Source organism: Schistocerca piceifrons, chromosome X (assembly GCF_021461385.2).
Source record: "Schistocerca piceifrons isolate TAMUIC-IGC-003096 chromosome X, iqSchPice1.1, whole genome shotgun sequence".
Taxonomy (NCBI): Eukaryota; Metazoa; Arthropoda; class Insecta; order Orthoptera; family Acrididae; genus Schistocerca; species Schistocerca piceifrons.
In genome coordinates this window covers 325,110,649-325,128,654 of record NC_060149.1, presented here as the reverse complement: position 1 = coordinate 325,128,654, position 18,006 = coordinate 325,110,649, and the positions used below count along the sequence as shown (strand labels likewise).

Sequence of the window (18,006 nt, the reverse complement as noted above, 5' to 3'; positions counted from 1 at the left end):
ACTAGCAGATCAATTATGTACTGCGGGCCCCCGAAGGTTTTCGTTATAAACCTTACTGTTACTTTCTTAGCTATAAAAATTCGCAAGCACAATTTTTCAGGACTATTTACAAGGGGTGCTCTTTGGCGAGGCACATTTGCGAAAATTTAGAGAACTGAGATTTGAGGCCAACTTCAGAGCGATTCTATTTCCGCCAGCGTACATTCCGCATACGGACCACGAAGATAAGATGCGAGAATCAGGGCTCGTACAGAGGCTTTTAGATTGTCGTTTTTCCCTCTCTCTCTTTGCGGGTGTACCAGGTAAGGAAAAGACTAAAAGTGGTACGTAATACCCTCCGCCATGTACCTTACGGTCGTTTGCGAAGTATGAGGAAGCAGAAAATTGTATGTTGCTAGAAGAAATTATTTTATGCTTTTCAGACCGGTTTGAAAACTTGTTACATTAAAAATTTATTATTATTCAAATACACTCCTGGAAATTGAAATAAGAACACCGTGAATTCATTGTCCCAGGAAGGGGAAACTTTATTGACACATTCCTGGGGTCAGATACATCACATGATCACACTGACAGAACCACAGGCACATAGACACAGGCAACAGAGCATGCACAATGTCGGCACTAGTACAGTGTATATCCACCTTTCGCAGCAATGCAGGCTGCTATTCTCCCATGGAGACGATCGTAGAGATGCTGGATGTAGTCCTGTGGAACGGCTTGCCATGCCATTTCCACCTGGCGCCTCAGTTGGACCAGCGTTCGTGCTGGACGTGCAGACCGCGTGAGACGACGCTTCATCCAGTCCCAAACATGCTCAATGGGGGACAGATCCGGAGATCTTGCTGGCCAGGGTAGTTGACTTACACCTTCTAGAGCACGTTGGGTGGCACGGGATACATGCGGACGTGCATTGTCCTGGTGGAACAGCAAGTTCCCTTGCCGGTCTAGGAATGGTAGAACGATGGGTTCGATGACGGTTTGGATGTACCGTGCACTATTCAGTGTCCCCTCGACGATCACCAGTGGTGTACGGCCAGTGTAGGAGATCGCTGCCCACACCATGATGCCGGGTGTTGGCCCTGTGTGCCTCGGTCGTATGCAGTCCTGATTGTGGCGCTCACCTGCACGGCGCCAAACACGCATACGACCATCATTGGCACCAAGGCAGAAGCGACTCTCATCGCTGAAGACGACACGTCTCCATTCGTCCCTCCATTCACGCCTGTCGCGACACCACTGGAGGCGGGCTGCACGATGTTGGGGCGTGAGCGGAAGATGGCCTAACGGTGTGCGGGACCGTAGCCCAGGTTCATGGTGACGGTTGCGAATGGTCCTCGCCGATATCCCAGGAGCAACAGTGTCCCTAATTTGCTGGGAAGTGGCGGTGCGGTCCCCTACGGCACTGCGTAGGATCCTACGGTCTTGGCGTGCATCCGTGCGTCGCTGCGGTCCGGTCCCAGGTCGACGGGCACGTGCACCTTCCGCTGACCACTGGCGACAACATCGATGTACTGTGGAGACCTCACGCCCCACGTGTTGAGCAATTCGGCGGTACGTCCACCCGGCCTCCGGCATGCCCACTATACGCCCTCGCTCAAAGTCCGTCAACTGCACATACGGTTCACGTCCACGCTGTCGCGGCATGCTACCAGTGTTAAAGACTGCGATGGAGCTCCGTATGCCACGGCAAACTGGCTGACACTGACGGCGGCGGTGCACAAATGCTGCGCAGCTAGCGCCATTCGACGGCCAACACCGCGGTTCCTGGTGTGTCCGCTGTGCCGTGCGTGTGATCATTGCTTGTACAGCCCTCTCGCAGTGTCCGGAGCAAGTATGGTGGGTCTGACACACCGGTGTCAATGTGTTCTTTTTTCCATTTCCAGGAGTGTATTATTTAATTTTTAGGGTCCACATCACCTCAAACGGGTTGTAGTTAGTCTTGCCAGCATGCTTACTGCCTACAAGTTGAAATGCATTGTAGTCATAACCATAATGCCTTGCACATAGTACAGCATATTTGAAATCACAAATTTGCTGGACTACCTGCTTTTAGCTGCTTGGTATTCTTTATTCTAAGTAATATTACACGTGCAGGGTGTGTCACAATTTATGTTATACACCTCTAGAGGTTGTAGGGTTCACTTAGTAGATCACGTTTTACACAGGAACTCATGTCCATTGGCGTCATCCAATGGTGCTATAGAGCGTCAAAGTTATACGCGGTGTCGACTGTAAATGTATATATTCAGGGAGATTCCGTGATGATGCTGCAAACTTTCAAGGATTATGGAGAAGGATAAATGTATCAATATGAGGTAAGGGTCCTTCGTTCGGAAACGAACGAGTCGAAACTTACAAGCGAAAATCATTCTGATACCTCTGACAGTGGAATACATGTACTGGTGCTGTTTTTGCTAAGAATGGAAGGTATGAAATTTTCTGAGGTTGTAGTATGGACCAAGGCAACAAAAGAATCTAGTAGACGTGGGCCCTAAAACGCATACCTGAGGAGCTGTGAGCACATTTTCATTTCCTCTGTTGAACAAGTCCTCATAGCTATTAAGGTATGCATATTGGTGCCCATGTTTGCAATACATTTTTTCTTGTTTTGGTCCATTTAACCACCTCTGAAGGTTGCATACCCCACAGTCTTATCAACAACCGTACCGGTATATGTATCCCATTGTCAGAGGTATCAAAACTGTTTTCGCTTTTAACTTCAGACTCTTTCGTTACCGGTACAGAGACCCTTACCTCAAATTGATGTATTTATCCTTCTCCATCATCCTTGAAAGTTTGAAACTTCACCACGGAATCACCCTGTATATACATACATTTACAGGCACCGGCGGCTACAATTTTGATGCTCTGTAGCGTCGTTTGATGACGTTTCTGTACATGGATTTCCATGTAAAACTTGATTTAAGTCCCCTCTGCAACCTCTTGATGTGTGTAACATGAATTGTGAAACACCCTGTATATCTGTTTGTGTGATTACGAAGCACAGATGAAGTGTGCTTGTGCTGCCACGAATGTGTGAATGAGTGTGTTTCTTTCTCTAATCTTGACTGCCGTGTTTCTTAGGACGAAATCTAACTGCGTTATATGAAATGGAGTATCATAAATCGGCAATGAAAGTGCTTGTGCTCAGTGATGAATGTACTGCCTAACAAAAGAAATGAAGCACCCAGAAAATATCGTCAGATATCAATGTAGCTTCGTACACGTACACATCGCCGGCGGATATGTAAATGGTAAAAGTTACAATTCTCTGTGACAGGTAGAATAGCCACCATAATTGATTAAAGTTGTTTGTGTTTAGTGTTGTTGCTAGGCCTGCTAGGGTACATACCGGGCGTGAACAGCGCATGATGTTGAGTGATCACTGTGAAGAACACGGATATGCCGCGTTCTTGTGTGAGACAGTTTTGAAGGAGTCTTATTGTAGGTCTCCATCTGGCCGGCTGGTCGAATCACGCAATATCCAGCTTTGTTGGTCATTACGAAATGAAAGTGACCCAATGTGGGACTGCATTGGAACGTGAGGTCAGGCGTACCGGTCGACAAAGTTCCGCTCGAATATGTGTGATCACCAACCACAAGGGACAATGCCGTATTGTGCACCAAGCCCATGGTAATCCCTTCACATATGCGCCTTCCATCCAAGAACAAGTAATGGACACCCTGAATTATTCTGTGTCATCCTGCATCATGACTGGAGACTAGCAGGGGCCGAACTAGGAAATTACCGTCCCATGCATAGGCTGCTATTAATACCACAACGAAAACGTCTGTGTTTGGCGTAGTGCTGTGACCGAGAAGCGCGGAATGCTGATGAATGGCGTCGAACTGTGTTCAGAGATGTATGTGTTGAGGTTCTGGACTACTCCGAATGACCATCGTCGGCGAGTATGGTGGCCGCCTGGCGCTGTGGTCTAGCGGTTCTAGGCGCTCAGTCCGGAACCGCGCGACTGCTACGGTCGCAGGTTCGAATCCTGCCGCGGGCATGGATGTGTGTGATGTCCTTAGGTTAGTTAGGTTTAAGTAGTTCTAAGTTCTAGGGGACTGATGACCACAGATGTTAAGTCCCATAGTGCTCAGAGCCATTTGAACCATTTTTTTGGCCGCCTGGGGAAAGTCAGAGTCTTCCAATATTTTGGATAGTCACAGCAGTGTTACACCAGGCATCATAGTGTGGGTCCCATCGGGTATGACTGGAGGCCACGGCTGGTAGTGAATGAGCGAAATCTGCCAGTATGCCAAGGACATCCTGTTGCCTCTCATGCGACAGTATCGTGATGCCATTTTTGAACTGAACATTGCTAGTCCACACACGGGACGTGATTCTATGAACTGTCAACGTGATGTGGTACTCCGGTGGACAGAAGAGTCTCAGTACTCTCCCCAACAGAACATGGTTGGGAACTACATGGAGATCAGTTCCATCCAAATGTCAGTATCCAAGATATCAAGGACCAGTCACAACAGCAGTTTATCAGGCATGACGTCATACTGATAAGTGGGCTCATATTGAAATACCGAGAGAGTTTGCACAATGATTAGACAATGAATTCCCATCCCGGAAAACGGCGTTAAAATCCCTAACGCACACAGTTTTATGTTTTCCGTGATTTCCTTAAATCACTTACGGCTAATGACTAGATTGTTTCTTTCGAAAGGGAATGGCCGATTTCATTTTCCGTATTTTTCCACTCCCAATGTACTGTCAGTCTCTGATGATCTTGTAGTCTTCCTGCCCTGTTTCGACTCGACAGTTTACATGTCAGATAAACCTCATACAAGCAATCGACATCAAAGTTTTCTGGGTTTGGTACCGCGTCATAAAGTAAAAACTACTGCTGCTATAGAAAAGCCAACGTTTCGGCCACGATTGCAGTGGCCTTCTTCTGGGTCTAATGGTGCGTTCTAGCTATGGAGTGTACTTTATATTTTTAGTTGTTAGTATTCACTGCGCATGCCATTACGTCATTATTTTAAAAAGGTAGTTAGTTTCATTGGTCACTTAAGGAAGGAGAGGGAACTTTATTTTAATAGGTTATTGCGGTGGACGGAGAACGTGACCTCTGTTGTCCATTGGCTCTTGTGTTATGTACCATGACTGGTGGCCACCGTCGAATAAGAAGTTTGCTGCTGTTTACCAATTGCTGGACGTCGGCCGTGCGGCGGCAGTTACTCGCCGGTAGTGCTCGTGCCTCGTGTCGACAGTGCGGCCTGTTGAGCTCTGATTGCTGGCAGCCAAGATGGGGCAAGCCTGAGTCCATCCTCCCTGTTCATGTTGTTAGGGTGTTTAAGTATTTCGATGGCCTCTCTGGATTTTGCGTTTCGTCATAATTGGCTGCTTGGCCAACACACAGACTTCGCTGAATTTTATTTCTTTTCCGCTGTTATGGTGATGTTCTGGCACTGCGGGTTTGTCGTGTTGCCCTAGACGAATATAACGCTCGTGCTCCCGAATGCGCGTTGCTATTGGCCTACCAGTTTCGCCGATGTATGCCTCTCCACATTCGCATTCCACCTTGTAAACGCCTGCAGTGTGTAATGCATCCACCTTGTCCTTGGTGGACCCTAGCACGTCCTGGATCCTACGACCACTATAGAAGACAGGCTGCACCCCAACGCGGCGAAGGTGTTTGCCTATTCGGCCAGTAACGTAGCCATTGGCTAGAAACGTTGTGCGTAGCCTTTTAAGCTCAGGTGTGATGTTTTGAGCATCACTTAGGCGCAGCACACGGATTGCCAAAGAGCGGATGACAGAGTTCTTCTGCGCTGGGTGGTGGTAGGATTGGGCGTGCAGACTACTTAAACCTAACTAACCTAAGGACATCACACACATCCATGCCCGAGGCAGGATTCGAAATTGCGACCGTAGCGGTCGTGCGGTTCCAGGCTGTAGCGCCTAGAACCGCTCGGCCACTACGGCCGGCTCATGGCGTGCAGATACCTGTCAATATGTGTAAGCTTACGATATACTCTGTGCCCCAGTGTGCCCTACGTTCTCCTGTACACGTCGACGTCTAGAAATGGGATAGCACCATTCGTTTCTACTTCCAGCGTGAACTGTATCTTCCCGTGCATATTGTTCAGATATTTGTGGAACTTGTGTAGCTCCGTCTCACCCATGAGGCCATATAGCGAACGTGTCGTCCACGTATCTAAACCAGCAACGTGGTCGTAAAGGAGCTGAACCGAGGGCCGTTGCTTCAAAGGCTTCCATGAATATGTTGGCTGCCAGCGGAGATAGGGGAGACCCAATTGCTGCGCCGTCTGTCTGCTCGTAGTATTTTCCTTGCCATTTGAAGTACGTTGAAGTCAGGCACAACTCAACCAGGTCACATGTGTCTAGCGGGACATGCTCCTGAAGGATGTGGATAGTTTCATCTAAAAATGGTTCAAATGGCTCTGAACATTATGGGACGTAACATCTATGGTCATCAGTCCCCTAGAACTTAGAACTAGTTAAACCTAACAAACTTAAGGACATCACACAACACCCAGTCATCACGACGCAGACAAAATCCCTGACCCCGCCGGGAATCGAACCCGGGAAGCCGGGCTCCTGAAGCGAGAACGCTACCGCGCGACCACGAGCTGCGAACGGTATTTTTATCTACTGGCACGTTCGTAAACAGTGATTTCACGTCAAAGCTGACCATGATGTCCGTAGGTAAAATTGTTTCTCCCTTTAGGCGTTCTATAAAGAGTGTCGAGTTCTTCACATGAGAGTTGCTCACTGCGAAGCTGCTGCCCTGAGTACACGCTTGCACATGACAGGAAGGTAGAACTAGCAACAGAAGAGTTATTATCCTGATTAAATGAAAAAATAAATGTATTCTCGTACTTTCGTCAGAATGTTAATTTCGTCTCTAATCCACGTCAGGAAACGTAGTGACCATATTAATGTCACGTTGAAGTGCCCCAAGATATAAATGTCTAGAATGGTCACCACCTAAGGAACAGTATCATAAGATAGTGCAGAGGAGAGACATACATTTAATCCTAATTTCGTATAAGAGCTTGCCTATTGTTCATAATTAAATATAATTTAGACTGACTGTCCTCTGAATTAAATCCGATCATTGCGAATCATATAAGGAGTCGCAGTAATCTCTCTCTCTCTCTCTCTCTCTCTCTCTCTCTCTCTCGCTCACACACACACACACACACACACACACACACACACACACACACACACACAATATCTCCTCCAAATTAAGACACAGTTTATTTGTATACTGACAATCTCTGTGGTGTTTATGTTCAGAACATGAGAATAAATACACTGCCTGACACAAAAAGTGAAGCACCCAGAAAGTGTGGAGGAAACGAAATAAAACTTCATGGGCTGAGAGGGTATGTGATGTTATTTAATTGACTGAAAAATCGAGTCAAATTAACTAAGAACTTGGTAAGATGAACCCACTTATCGGTGTGAACATAGCCTGCTAACAAAATGGTTCAAATGGCTCTGAGCACTATGGGGCTTAACTGCTGAGGTCATCAGTCCCCTAGAACTTAGAACTACTTAAACGTAACTAACCTAAGGACATTACACATATCCATGCCCGAGGCAGGACTCGAACCCGCGACCGTAGCGGTCGCGCGGTTCCAGACTGAAGGGCCTAGAGCCGCTCGGCCACACCGGCCGGCTTTAAATGTTCTAAGATCAGTATACACCAATATGTTGCGCCTTCAAAGTAGCTTATCAATTATCGTTAACTACTACTCATGTGATCACAGAAAAAAAGCTCTCAAAGAAAGCAAACAATTAATCAATACTTAAAGGGATATATATTTGCCCTTCTTGTGGCTTGAATAGTAAGCCTTCTGACGCAATGTTAGTACTTTCTGTGACTTTGTTATGATGTTTATAGATTTGGATCTGCATTTGTAATCATCTGGAAGGTAGCTTATCAAAGATATATAGCCACTTCTCATTTCTTAATAAAAACCAGTTTTCAAAGAAGATAATGAACATCTGAAGGAAGATGTGTCGTGATTATGGTCTGAATAATAAATTTACCGCTACAATGTAAATATTAGCTTACTTCTCATATTCATACGTTTGGATTCGGAAAAAAATTATCAGTACACATTCAACAAGTACATTTTAACGTTTTTCCATTTCTTGTGTAAATTACATCTTCTGCCTCCAACAAGAGATTCTAAGTGAAGATATTATTTAATTTATTTCGATATCAAGTACGATTCACTGTTTTCCGTTTGTTACACATATCTCCTTAATTTCCAGAAGCTCATAATAGAACTGAAAATCATCGAAAGTTTATTAATTCTCCTCTCTATTATTCTTACTTGACATTGTGCATTGAATAATCTCTACGGGTTTTTTTATAGTTTCACTATCAAAAGTACTTTCCTCAAGAAAGGGAATCTGTAACGTATATTGTACGAAAAGAAGCTAAGTCTTTTGTTACATTTACGCCAGTGACGGTAACGTAACTGAAGCCTGAAAGTAAATTACTAGATATCAAACGGCTCCCCTTACTCATCTTTAAGAAGTTAGTCCCGCAAAGTAAAATTTAACGTTTGGATATTGACAATTTATTAATGTGACTACCTTTTTGCCCTGTCGTATGTCGATATTATGACTCTGATTTGTCCGTATTCAATTTTTGGTACTAGTGATGTTGTTAAAAAGCGTAGACAAACAGAAAATGTTCTCGAGAAGTCTGACAAGCTGATTTTTGTCTAATTTGTTGACTAATATCACTCGTACTAATCCTCCTCAGAATTTCCGCAAGTGTCTTTCTGTGTACTTCTCTACATCTGAGCATGAAGTACCTGCGTCTGATATCACTCTATTTTATCTTTGAATTGTATGTTTATTGTAATTTCATGGAAGTTTAGATGTTCAATTGTGTCTAGGAAAACTGCGAAATTGTTTTCAAATATAGCTGAAGAAGTGATGTGTGGCTGAGAACTGTTTGTCCCTTACGTTTTGCCAATTTCTCATTGTATGTGTAGCTTACTATAATGATAGAGGTCGATTTTGTGAAAAATTATTAAAAAAGTTTTTTTTTTATATTTTTGGGACTCAAACGGTTAATGTTGCGTCCTCAGTCCTCAGAATATACAGTACATAGCTATACGCAAATAGTGCATCCCACTGCAAGGCCACCCTCCAGCGAGGCGCAACGTAGTTATGGTCTGACGCCATAGAGGGCGTACGCCAGACGAACTACCTCATGCTTCCACCTAACGTCACGCAAATAGTTACCAAGTCAACATCCATCCGCCAAACAGGACTGTTAGCGGACTCACGTCTCCACTCAGTGTATTAACAGTTACTTGACTGTATCGACACAGAACCTAATGACAGCATCCGGACTTACCTACAGTCCAGGTGCAAAAGAGCACTACTGGTTTTTCTGCTAGTTACATTAGTCATCATTCATTGGATTCAGGACTAGACCAGTATTGTATGTATTGTATTGTATGTTAACCGGGAGCCTAGAAACGACGGAGAGGCTCCGTCCCCGCCGCAGCCGCAGTGGTCCACAACCCCACGACGACTGCCGCAGTCCACTTCACCCCTCCACCGCCCCACACCGAACCCAGGGTTATTGTGCGGTTCGGCCCCCAGTGGACCTCCCAAGGAACGTCTCACACCAGACGAGTGTAACCCCTATGTTTGCGTGGTAGAGTAATGGTGGTGTACGCGTACGTGGAGAACTTGTTTGCGCAGCAATCGCCGACATAGTGTAACTGAGGCGGAATAAGGGGAACCAGCCCGCATTCGACGAGGCAGATGGAAAACCGCCCAAAAACCATCCACAGACTGGCCGGTTCACCGGACCACGACACAAATCCGCCGGGCGGATTCGTGCCGGGAACCAGGCGCTCCTTCCCGCCCGGAAAGCCGTGCGTTAGACCGCTCGGCCAACCAGGCGGGCTGGACTAGACCAGTACTCAAAGTTATACCAGCGCAAATGAACATTTAACGACTTTACCCCGCATCACCTTCACACTCAAGACACGTAACATGTACATTTTCTTAATAAATTGTTGTAAATTGTAGTTAATTTGTGTTCTCTTCAGTTTTACCGTAGTTCGCCTAAACCTATTTGGCCCTGTGACGAGGCTGTACATTTTCTGGGTGCAAAAAAGCCATCATAATAACAGCAACTACTTTCGGTAGTAGGAGTTTCTCTTTTTGCCACATTTATGTTCGATACCATCCATGTTTTGTGTATAAAACACATAAAAAATAAACTTATTCTTTCAAACTAAAAGTTTGATCGCTCTTCACAGCTAGATATGTTAATTTTTGGAAATAAAATTATTGCTATTTAAAAAACTAAAAACTGTCCCATTCTCCGGTATGAAAACGTTCTTCCTGGTCCTACTGAGTGCATTAGGAAACCAGGCACGTGGTTGATAATCATCGAATTTATCGATGAATTTCCAGATAATACAATCGAAGAGAGACGGTTAAGAACTTTTTGAACATTTCGAATGTCGAATACTTACGGGGTCGTTGTGATTATGGTATCGTGGGTGAAATGAGCCACGCGCCATGAACACGACCATTGTTCTGCTCTCTGCTGGAGAGTGACAATCATGCCTATGGTGGGGAGACTTATTCTGGTAATGAAGACTAATTTCTTTCTCATTCTCGATCAAATAAAATTTTGGTCATAGCAAATGAATCTGTGTGCTGTGGTATCCTGTAACTGGTACTTTCTGCAGGGATGTCGACGGGATTGTTTGGGCGTAAGATATCGAGGTCTTATGCATGCTCCTGTTTTAAAATGTAATGTGACATGCACATACACACACACACACACACACACACACACACACACACACACACACAAATTAAAAATAATTCCTATTTCAGTTGATAAAAGATTACCTTAAAATAGAAACAAACCCAACGAAGAATCGACTGAACGTTTGCGCCAGATAATTGTGATTGTCTGGTAAGTAGGTAAAAATGGATGAGCCAGCAATTAAAGCCTTTGTAACAGGGGGCAGGACTCCACCTGCAATAGCTGATGCCTTCTGATCCACGTATAAAATGCACTGTATTACTGTAAAACGTGTTTTATGGCCAGACGTATGTCATAAGCATTACAGACTGGGAGATCTTCCAAGCGGAGTCGGATGCCATGCATTAATTGGCAATGCCCTATTTACAAGTGGATCAGAGTGACATCTACTCATAGGAATGACTGACATGAGATACTCCACGGCTAGATATTTTATTCACCTACAGCAGCTTACTTTCCCTGAGATCTTTCCACTGCTCCATGTACCGCTGCATGGCAAGATGTTAGCCTGCAGGGTTCAAATGGCTCTGAGCACTATGCGACTTAACTTCTGAGGTCATCAGTCGCTTAGAACTTAGAACTAATTAAACCTAACTAACCTAAGGACATCACGCACAACCATGCCCGAGGCAGGATTCGAACGTGCGACCGTAGCGGTTAGCTTGCGGGGGAATAGTACAATGGTACATCGATTCACTTTCAGTCTCCTTGGCTGGTTTATATCCGGGCAAGGAAGTTCTGTTGTTAGAGTACTGTTACGTAACTTCTTTCTTGTTGAGAGGATGTGAGGAATGAAATGCTCTATGCATTAATGGTGTGCCTGAAGGTGTTCAGCCGAGTTGTTCCCATTGTATGAGCACTGTTTCGACTATCTCGCGTATGCTGCGAGTTGTTCTGTTATTGCTGATTTACTTGGTTGATTTAGTCGGGTGTGTCGCCTTGTTCCCTGCATATCTCCTCGACTGACATGCAAGGAACACCAATGACGCACCCGACTAAAACAACTAAGCCAGGGCTCTCCACGGCGTGCCAAACTTCACGCGTGCAGCAAGTACCGGCCGCAGGAGCGCCAAGCCCGGCCTATTATTCTCCTTTGCTCGGTCTCTCTCGGGAGTACCCGGAACAACCAGACATTTCATTTAGCATTACGGTACAGCATTTTTCTGTCGGCACAAACTCCCTGAGTTCGGCAGAATCGTGGTGTCAGCGCTATTTGTTCGTGCTGTAAAGGATGTTCACATGTCCAGTGGCTGTTTGCACCAAAAGAGGAAGTCTACCGATCTGTCGTCACTGTCTTTTAAAATGAATGGAAATAGCAGAAGATAGGGATGAGAAATCTCATTCCGCATAAGTGACGGATACTGTTTATCTGCTAGGAAACAACATTATGCTACCACACAGAAAGAGTTTAAGCCTTTAGATGACAATGAAAGAGTAAAAAATTACAGTGACTGACAGACGAGATTCTTTGTTCTGTACAACAAGAAATTTGCAGGTATGTATCATTTGAAAAAAATGATGGTACAAATAGTAAAATTCCTGAAGTTGCATTAATTACTCCACTGCCAGTTACAACAGTTTTCAACGGAAATCAACGAATAATATAGAGACTTCACTTATTACTGCAAAGTGCGATGGTTAAGTCAAGGAGCATGCCTGGAACGATTTTTAGATTTAAATCTCGCTATTGTTGAATTTATGAAGGTAAAATGCGTGCAGGAACGAAAATTAGAGCATCCGGATTGGATTGCAGACTTCGCAGTTTTAGTAGACTTGACTGCACTCTACCCTAAGTAAGACTTTGCAAGTTAACTTCTTTCTGATTGGATAGGGATGGTTTTAAAAAGAAAATCGCGTTGTGGAACTGACACATTCTGAAAAAAAATAGCTCTGAGCACTAAGGGACTTAACATCTGTGGTCATCAGTCCCCTAGAACTTAGAACTACTTAAACCTAACTAACCTAAGGACATCACACACATCCATGCCCGAGGCAGGATTCGAACCTGCGACCGTAGCAGTCGCGCGGTTCCGGACTGCGCGCCTTTTTTTTTGCGCTGATATGAAATTTCCTGGCAGATTAAAACTGTGTGCCCGACCGAGACTCGAACTCGGGGCCTTTGCCTTTCTTTCTTTTTTTTTTTTGTAGGAGAAACAGAAACCTTTATTATTCACAAAATAAACATTGTACGTCTTGTCACATGATAACTGTCCTGGAAGGAACTTTGCTGCCGTCCTACCATGCAGCATGAAATAACAACAAAATCAGTGGGGCCACCTCCGGCACCCTGAAGAAAAGTATTTATAGATATGAAAACAAAATTTGAAGTACATCCATTTGCTAACTGTTCAAGCCTGTGTTTTTCTTAGGTCTCATACTCGCATAGTGTTCTTAGTCGTTCACATAACTTGGTCAGTTTCACAACGAAAGCACTGCCGCTCGTCTTTGCGCACCCGGCACACCCCAAGTATATGGCGGGTCCGCAAAAACCATTACTAGGAAATTGGCATACCAAACCTTGTATTTTTGTAGCCGTAATCGTTTTGTGTGTCCATCTTGCTAGTACTGCCAGTAATCCAGGACGTTCAGTAACTTCATAGGTGTGTCTCTATAGATGTAATGGACCGTCATACCTGTGATCCACGCCACTGCGTTCGTCTTATGACGCGGAAAATACGTTTCCTCTGGAAAAAATACTATGTCAGAACAGACTGCTGTATAGATAGTGCGCCGCATGAACGCTATTATCTTTCTTGCGAGAGTCCAGACAGCCAATGCCTCGCCGCAGACCAGCCGATGGTCGTCCGTATCCAGCACGCCGCATTGCTGACACAGGGGCGAATATGCCAAATGTATTGCGTACTTTTTATCATTTGTAGGGTATTTTCGGTTCACGACAATGTACCATGTTGATCTGACTGATGTAGGCAGGTGGGGGTTGTGGACCGTGCGCCACACCACGTGCCAATTAACAGCTGGATGTTTGCGTTCCACCCTATTCCGGGCGATCTGTCGAAGAAGCAGATGGTACACGTCCTTCGATGTCGACTGTCGGGTCGTCGGTAAACGCTCTCTAACGTAACTGTGTTCCAAGATGAACGTGCGCACATTAAAGGGGGCGATATATGGCCGACACTGACTGGAGGAAGATGCGATGTTGGTACGAGTTCTTCGACGATCGTCCCCGTAAGCGAGTGATTCCTGTTGCGCCACCGTTTGAGCATAGTATTAATATACATGGCACGCGCCTTCTCGTGCACGTTCACTAAACCAACGCCCTGGGAGGGTAAGCGTGTTGTACTGTACCTTAAAGAGTTGTCCCAGGCACACATAGTACCCAAAAGCCGCTTGAAGCCTCATAGCCATCGTGAGCGTCAAGGGGAGAAGGAGTGTCAGGTGGCACATCATGGGCGCGAGATAAAGGTTGACGAGTAACACTCGCTGCAGCATATCCATCGACCGTAGGGCGTTTAGTCGTACTGCTGTGCGGACTCTGAGTAACAGTCTTCGGTAGTTGTCCGCAGCCGTTCTCGCTGTCTCCTTATGAAAGGTGATACCCAAACAGCGGAGGGTTTCCACCGCAGGTAAGGGTCCTTCCGTTCCTGGTTCTAGTCCACGCCCCACATACATGAACTGTGATTTTCGGTAGTTGACCACACTTCCAGCTGCCATCCCATACGTCTGTAGCCAATCCAGTGCTGTTTGAGTCTCCCTCTCATTCCGTACGAGGAACACAATATCATCCGCGTATGCTCTGCATTTGAATGGCAAATGCCGTAGGGAGATCCCGGTAAGACGGCGGCGTAGGCCTGCGAGGCACGGATCTAAGGCGATCGCATAAAGGAGGATCGACGAGGGACAACCCTGTGTCACTGATCTTAAGATCTTAAAATACTCAGTTCTCCCTCCGTTGACCACCATCGCTGATCTGGCGCCGTGCAACAGCCGCATCACAACATTGGTCAATAATGGCGAGACACCCATCCTGTTCATCATCGCCGCGAGGTACACATGATCCACGCGATCAAAAGCATGATCGAAATCTACTGCAACCATCGCCCCCCGGAGGCGGCATGCAGCCGCGAGGGCGACGACGTCACGATACTCTCCCAAGGCTGTGTGGATATTACTGATGCCGCCAAGGCAAGTCTGATCGGTATATATTCGATTCTCCAGCGACTTTTTGATACGACTTCCCAGGATGCGCATGAAGTTCTTGTAGTCACTATTAAGGAGGGTCAAGGGGCGATAATCACAAGGCCGTTTGCCGTTGAGGACGCTTTCAATCTAACTCCTGTGTTTGAGCTGTTTTCGAGACAGTTTGCCGTTTCAATTGAAAGCGCCCCTGTGCTTGTGCAGACATAACTGGCTAGCCTCATAGGTAATTCCAGTTTTAATTAAAAATATTTCTACATTAAAACTGTCCATGACATCTACAATGCTTTTCAGAGGTAGATTTTCCAAATCTCCATAATGAGGTTGCAGTACTGCTACAATATTTCGATCGATATATTTGTGTGAAGGACCTTTTTTGATTGTGAAACTAAATAAGTCACGATTACGTGGCCACTTGAGTGCGAAACTGTGTAGAATTGTCTGCATCTGTCTGTATTCCGACAGTTTGTACCAGATAACAATTATATTACGTCTTCAGCGCGCCAAAATTGATTAATACTGAAAACTTGTTCTGTTTGTGATCTATGTTGTTTGAGAAATGTGAAATATAAAACCAAGTCATATGAGGTACGACTGTACTGACATTTAAACGCGACGACTTTTTTGTTTCCCAGTCATCCCCCTCCTCTTACTCAGACAGCGCGGCATGACGGTGAGGGAAACGTGAAACAAGGCTGGGCGCTTTGGCACTCGGGCATGGGTATGGTCCGAAAGCCGAAATCCTGGCCACCCCTGGACAAAGCCAATCAGCTGTCGTCGAGCACTGTCTCGAATATAATTACGATACGAAATTCGGTGAGACCAGTATTGTGGTACTAACGCCAAGTTACTTTTAAAGCATATTTAAGAGGCCTGTCGAAGTAAAGATGTTGGAAAAGGTAATAAACAAAGGCAGAGGTTTCAATCTGAACGAAACTTGGAGTGCTGCACCCAGTTCATTAACATCTCGCCCTCCATCATCCAGCAGAGCTGGAAAATGTGGGGCCATGTGTGTTTCAATAAACAGCAGCGACAGTACCGTAAAACAAAAGAACATCAAAGGTCGTGAAATGATAATTAAGTGAAGACCTTAAGCTGTCGACAGGCGTTGATATACATTAACGGTGACAGCTGAAAATGTGTGTCCCGACCAGGACTCGAACCCGGGGTCTTTTGCTTACATGACAGACGCTTTATCCGTCTGAGCCACCTAGGGCACAGTTGAAAATGTGGCTGCAGGGATTTATCTCTTGCACGCTCCTCGTGAGACCGATATTCCGAACTTAATGTTCACACACTACATTCGTAGTGCCCCTGCCCATTACACTCATTACTCGCTGCAGACAATCTTACCGAGTCCCGTAAGAGTTCGGGCAATGCGTGTGCATCCAGCACAGAAGAAGAAGATCAATGGCCGGTTAGCCTTAACTATATGAAGATGGTATCTATTCTTTCGGACATGTCTCTTACGGGACTCGGTAAGATTGTTCAAATGGTTCAAATGGCTCTAAGCAATATGGAACTTAACATCTGAGGTCATCAGTCCCATAGACTTAGAACTACTTAAACCTAGCTAACCTAAGGACATCACACACATCCATGCCTCAGGCAGGATTCGAACCTGCGACCGTAACAGCAGCGCGGTTCCGGCTGAAGCGCCTAGAACCGCTCGGCCTCAAAGGCCGGCGTCTCGGTAAGATTGTCTGCCGGGAGTAATGAGTGTAATGGGCAGGGGCATTACGAATGAAGGGTATGGACATTAAGTTGGGAATGTGGGTCTCACGGGTAGCGTGCAAAGGATATATCCCTGCAGTCGCACTATTCTCTGTGTCCTCGGTGGCTCAGATGGATCGAGTGTCTGTCATGTAAGCAGGAGATCCCGGGTTCTAGTCCCGCTCGGGGCACACATTTTCAACTGTCCCCGTTGATGTATATCAACGCCTGTCGACAGCTTAGGGTCTTCATTTAATTATTATTTCATTCTAAGAGAGCTGCATGGTCACCAATGGTATCTGTTCTTACCATCTTCACATCAAAGGGCGTAGTGGGCGTCGTGAGAAGGTCTCAACAATAAATAGCGGCGCGAGAGCAACAGTAGTTCAAAGTCTGGCTGGGTTCCAGGCAGGGAGTACACGTAACAACACAATTCAAATGTTCAAATGTGTTTGAAATCTTATGGGACATAACTGCTAGCGTCATCAGTCCCTAAGTTTACACACTACTTAAATTATCCTAAGGACAAACACACACACCCATGACCGGGGAAGGACTCGAACCTCCGCCGGGAGCAGCCGGACGGTCCATGACTGCAGCGCCTAAGACCGCTCGGCTAATCCCGCGCGGCAGCAACACAACTCGTAGCAACTGAAGAAGACGACTGCGTCACTCTCAGAAATATTGTGCGTGAAATTGGAACATCGACAAAGCTGAAGACCCGGAATCACACGACCCCTGGATCATGCTGAGAAAAGCAATGCAGTTTGACAGAGGTCTGCGCACCTTCTTGTTGTGGAGGCAGCGCCGGAGCTGCGGCAGCGTGAGTCGGCGGTGCACGCAGCCGTAGGGCAGCCAGCGCGCCTCGCTCCATACGCAGGAGGCGCGCGACTCGCAAGCGTCGCACGGCACCACCCAGCGCCCTGTCAAACACATAGCTGTTATATACACAACACCTGAAATACTAACATTCGATAGTGCATCCTACTATTAAGTAACTAACATCCCGAAAGTGATTTTGGTTTTAAGGGCATTAACTTGTGGTCTTAGGAATGTTTATGAACGTAACGTTTCGTCTACAAACGATGAAGTCATTACCAGGAGCTATAAAGACTCAGATAGTAGTCTCAGCCTTAAACAAGATCAGCGAACCAACTGTTTATACTTAGTCGTGCAACGGTCAGGACGTGATGTTAGCAGAGTATACGAACGCGACATCTCGCCGACGTGTGCCATCGAACTTGTAGCGGGGAGCTGGTTCAGTGTCAGTCCCCTTTCTTTTCTGTGAATGTTGTTTTTGTATTTCTGAATTTCTGTTGTCTCT

At 45.8% G+C, this 18,006-nt stretch overlaps 1 protein-coding gene across 1 annotated transcript in view; it reads right to left on the bottom strand.

Annotated features, from left to right (window-relative positions):
• Positions 1–17,618, bottom strand: part of LOC124722339 (cadherin-like and PC-esterase domain-containing protein 1) — a 106,802-nt gene extending 89,184 nt beyond the window's left edge. Inside the window, exon 1 of the mRNA XM_047247513.1 lies at positions 17,469–17,618. Within this exon, the coding sequence (XP_047103469.1) occupies positions 17,469–17,618 (150 nt within the window). The remainder of the gene's footprint in view (positions 1–17,468) is intronic.
• Between the last annotated feature and the right edge of the window lie 388 nt (positions 17,619–18,006).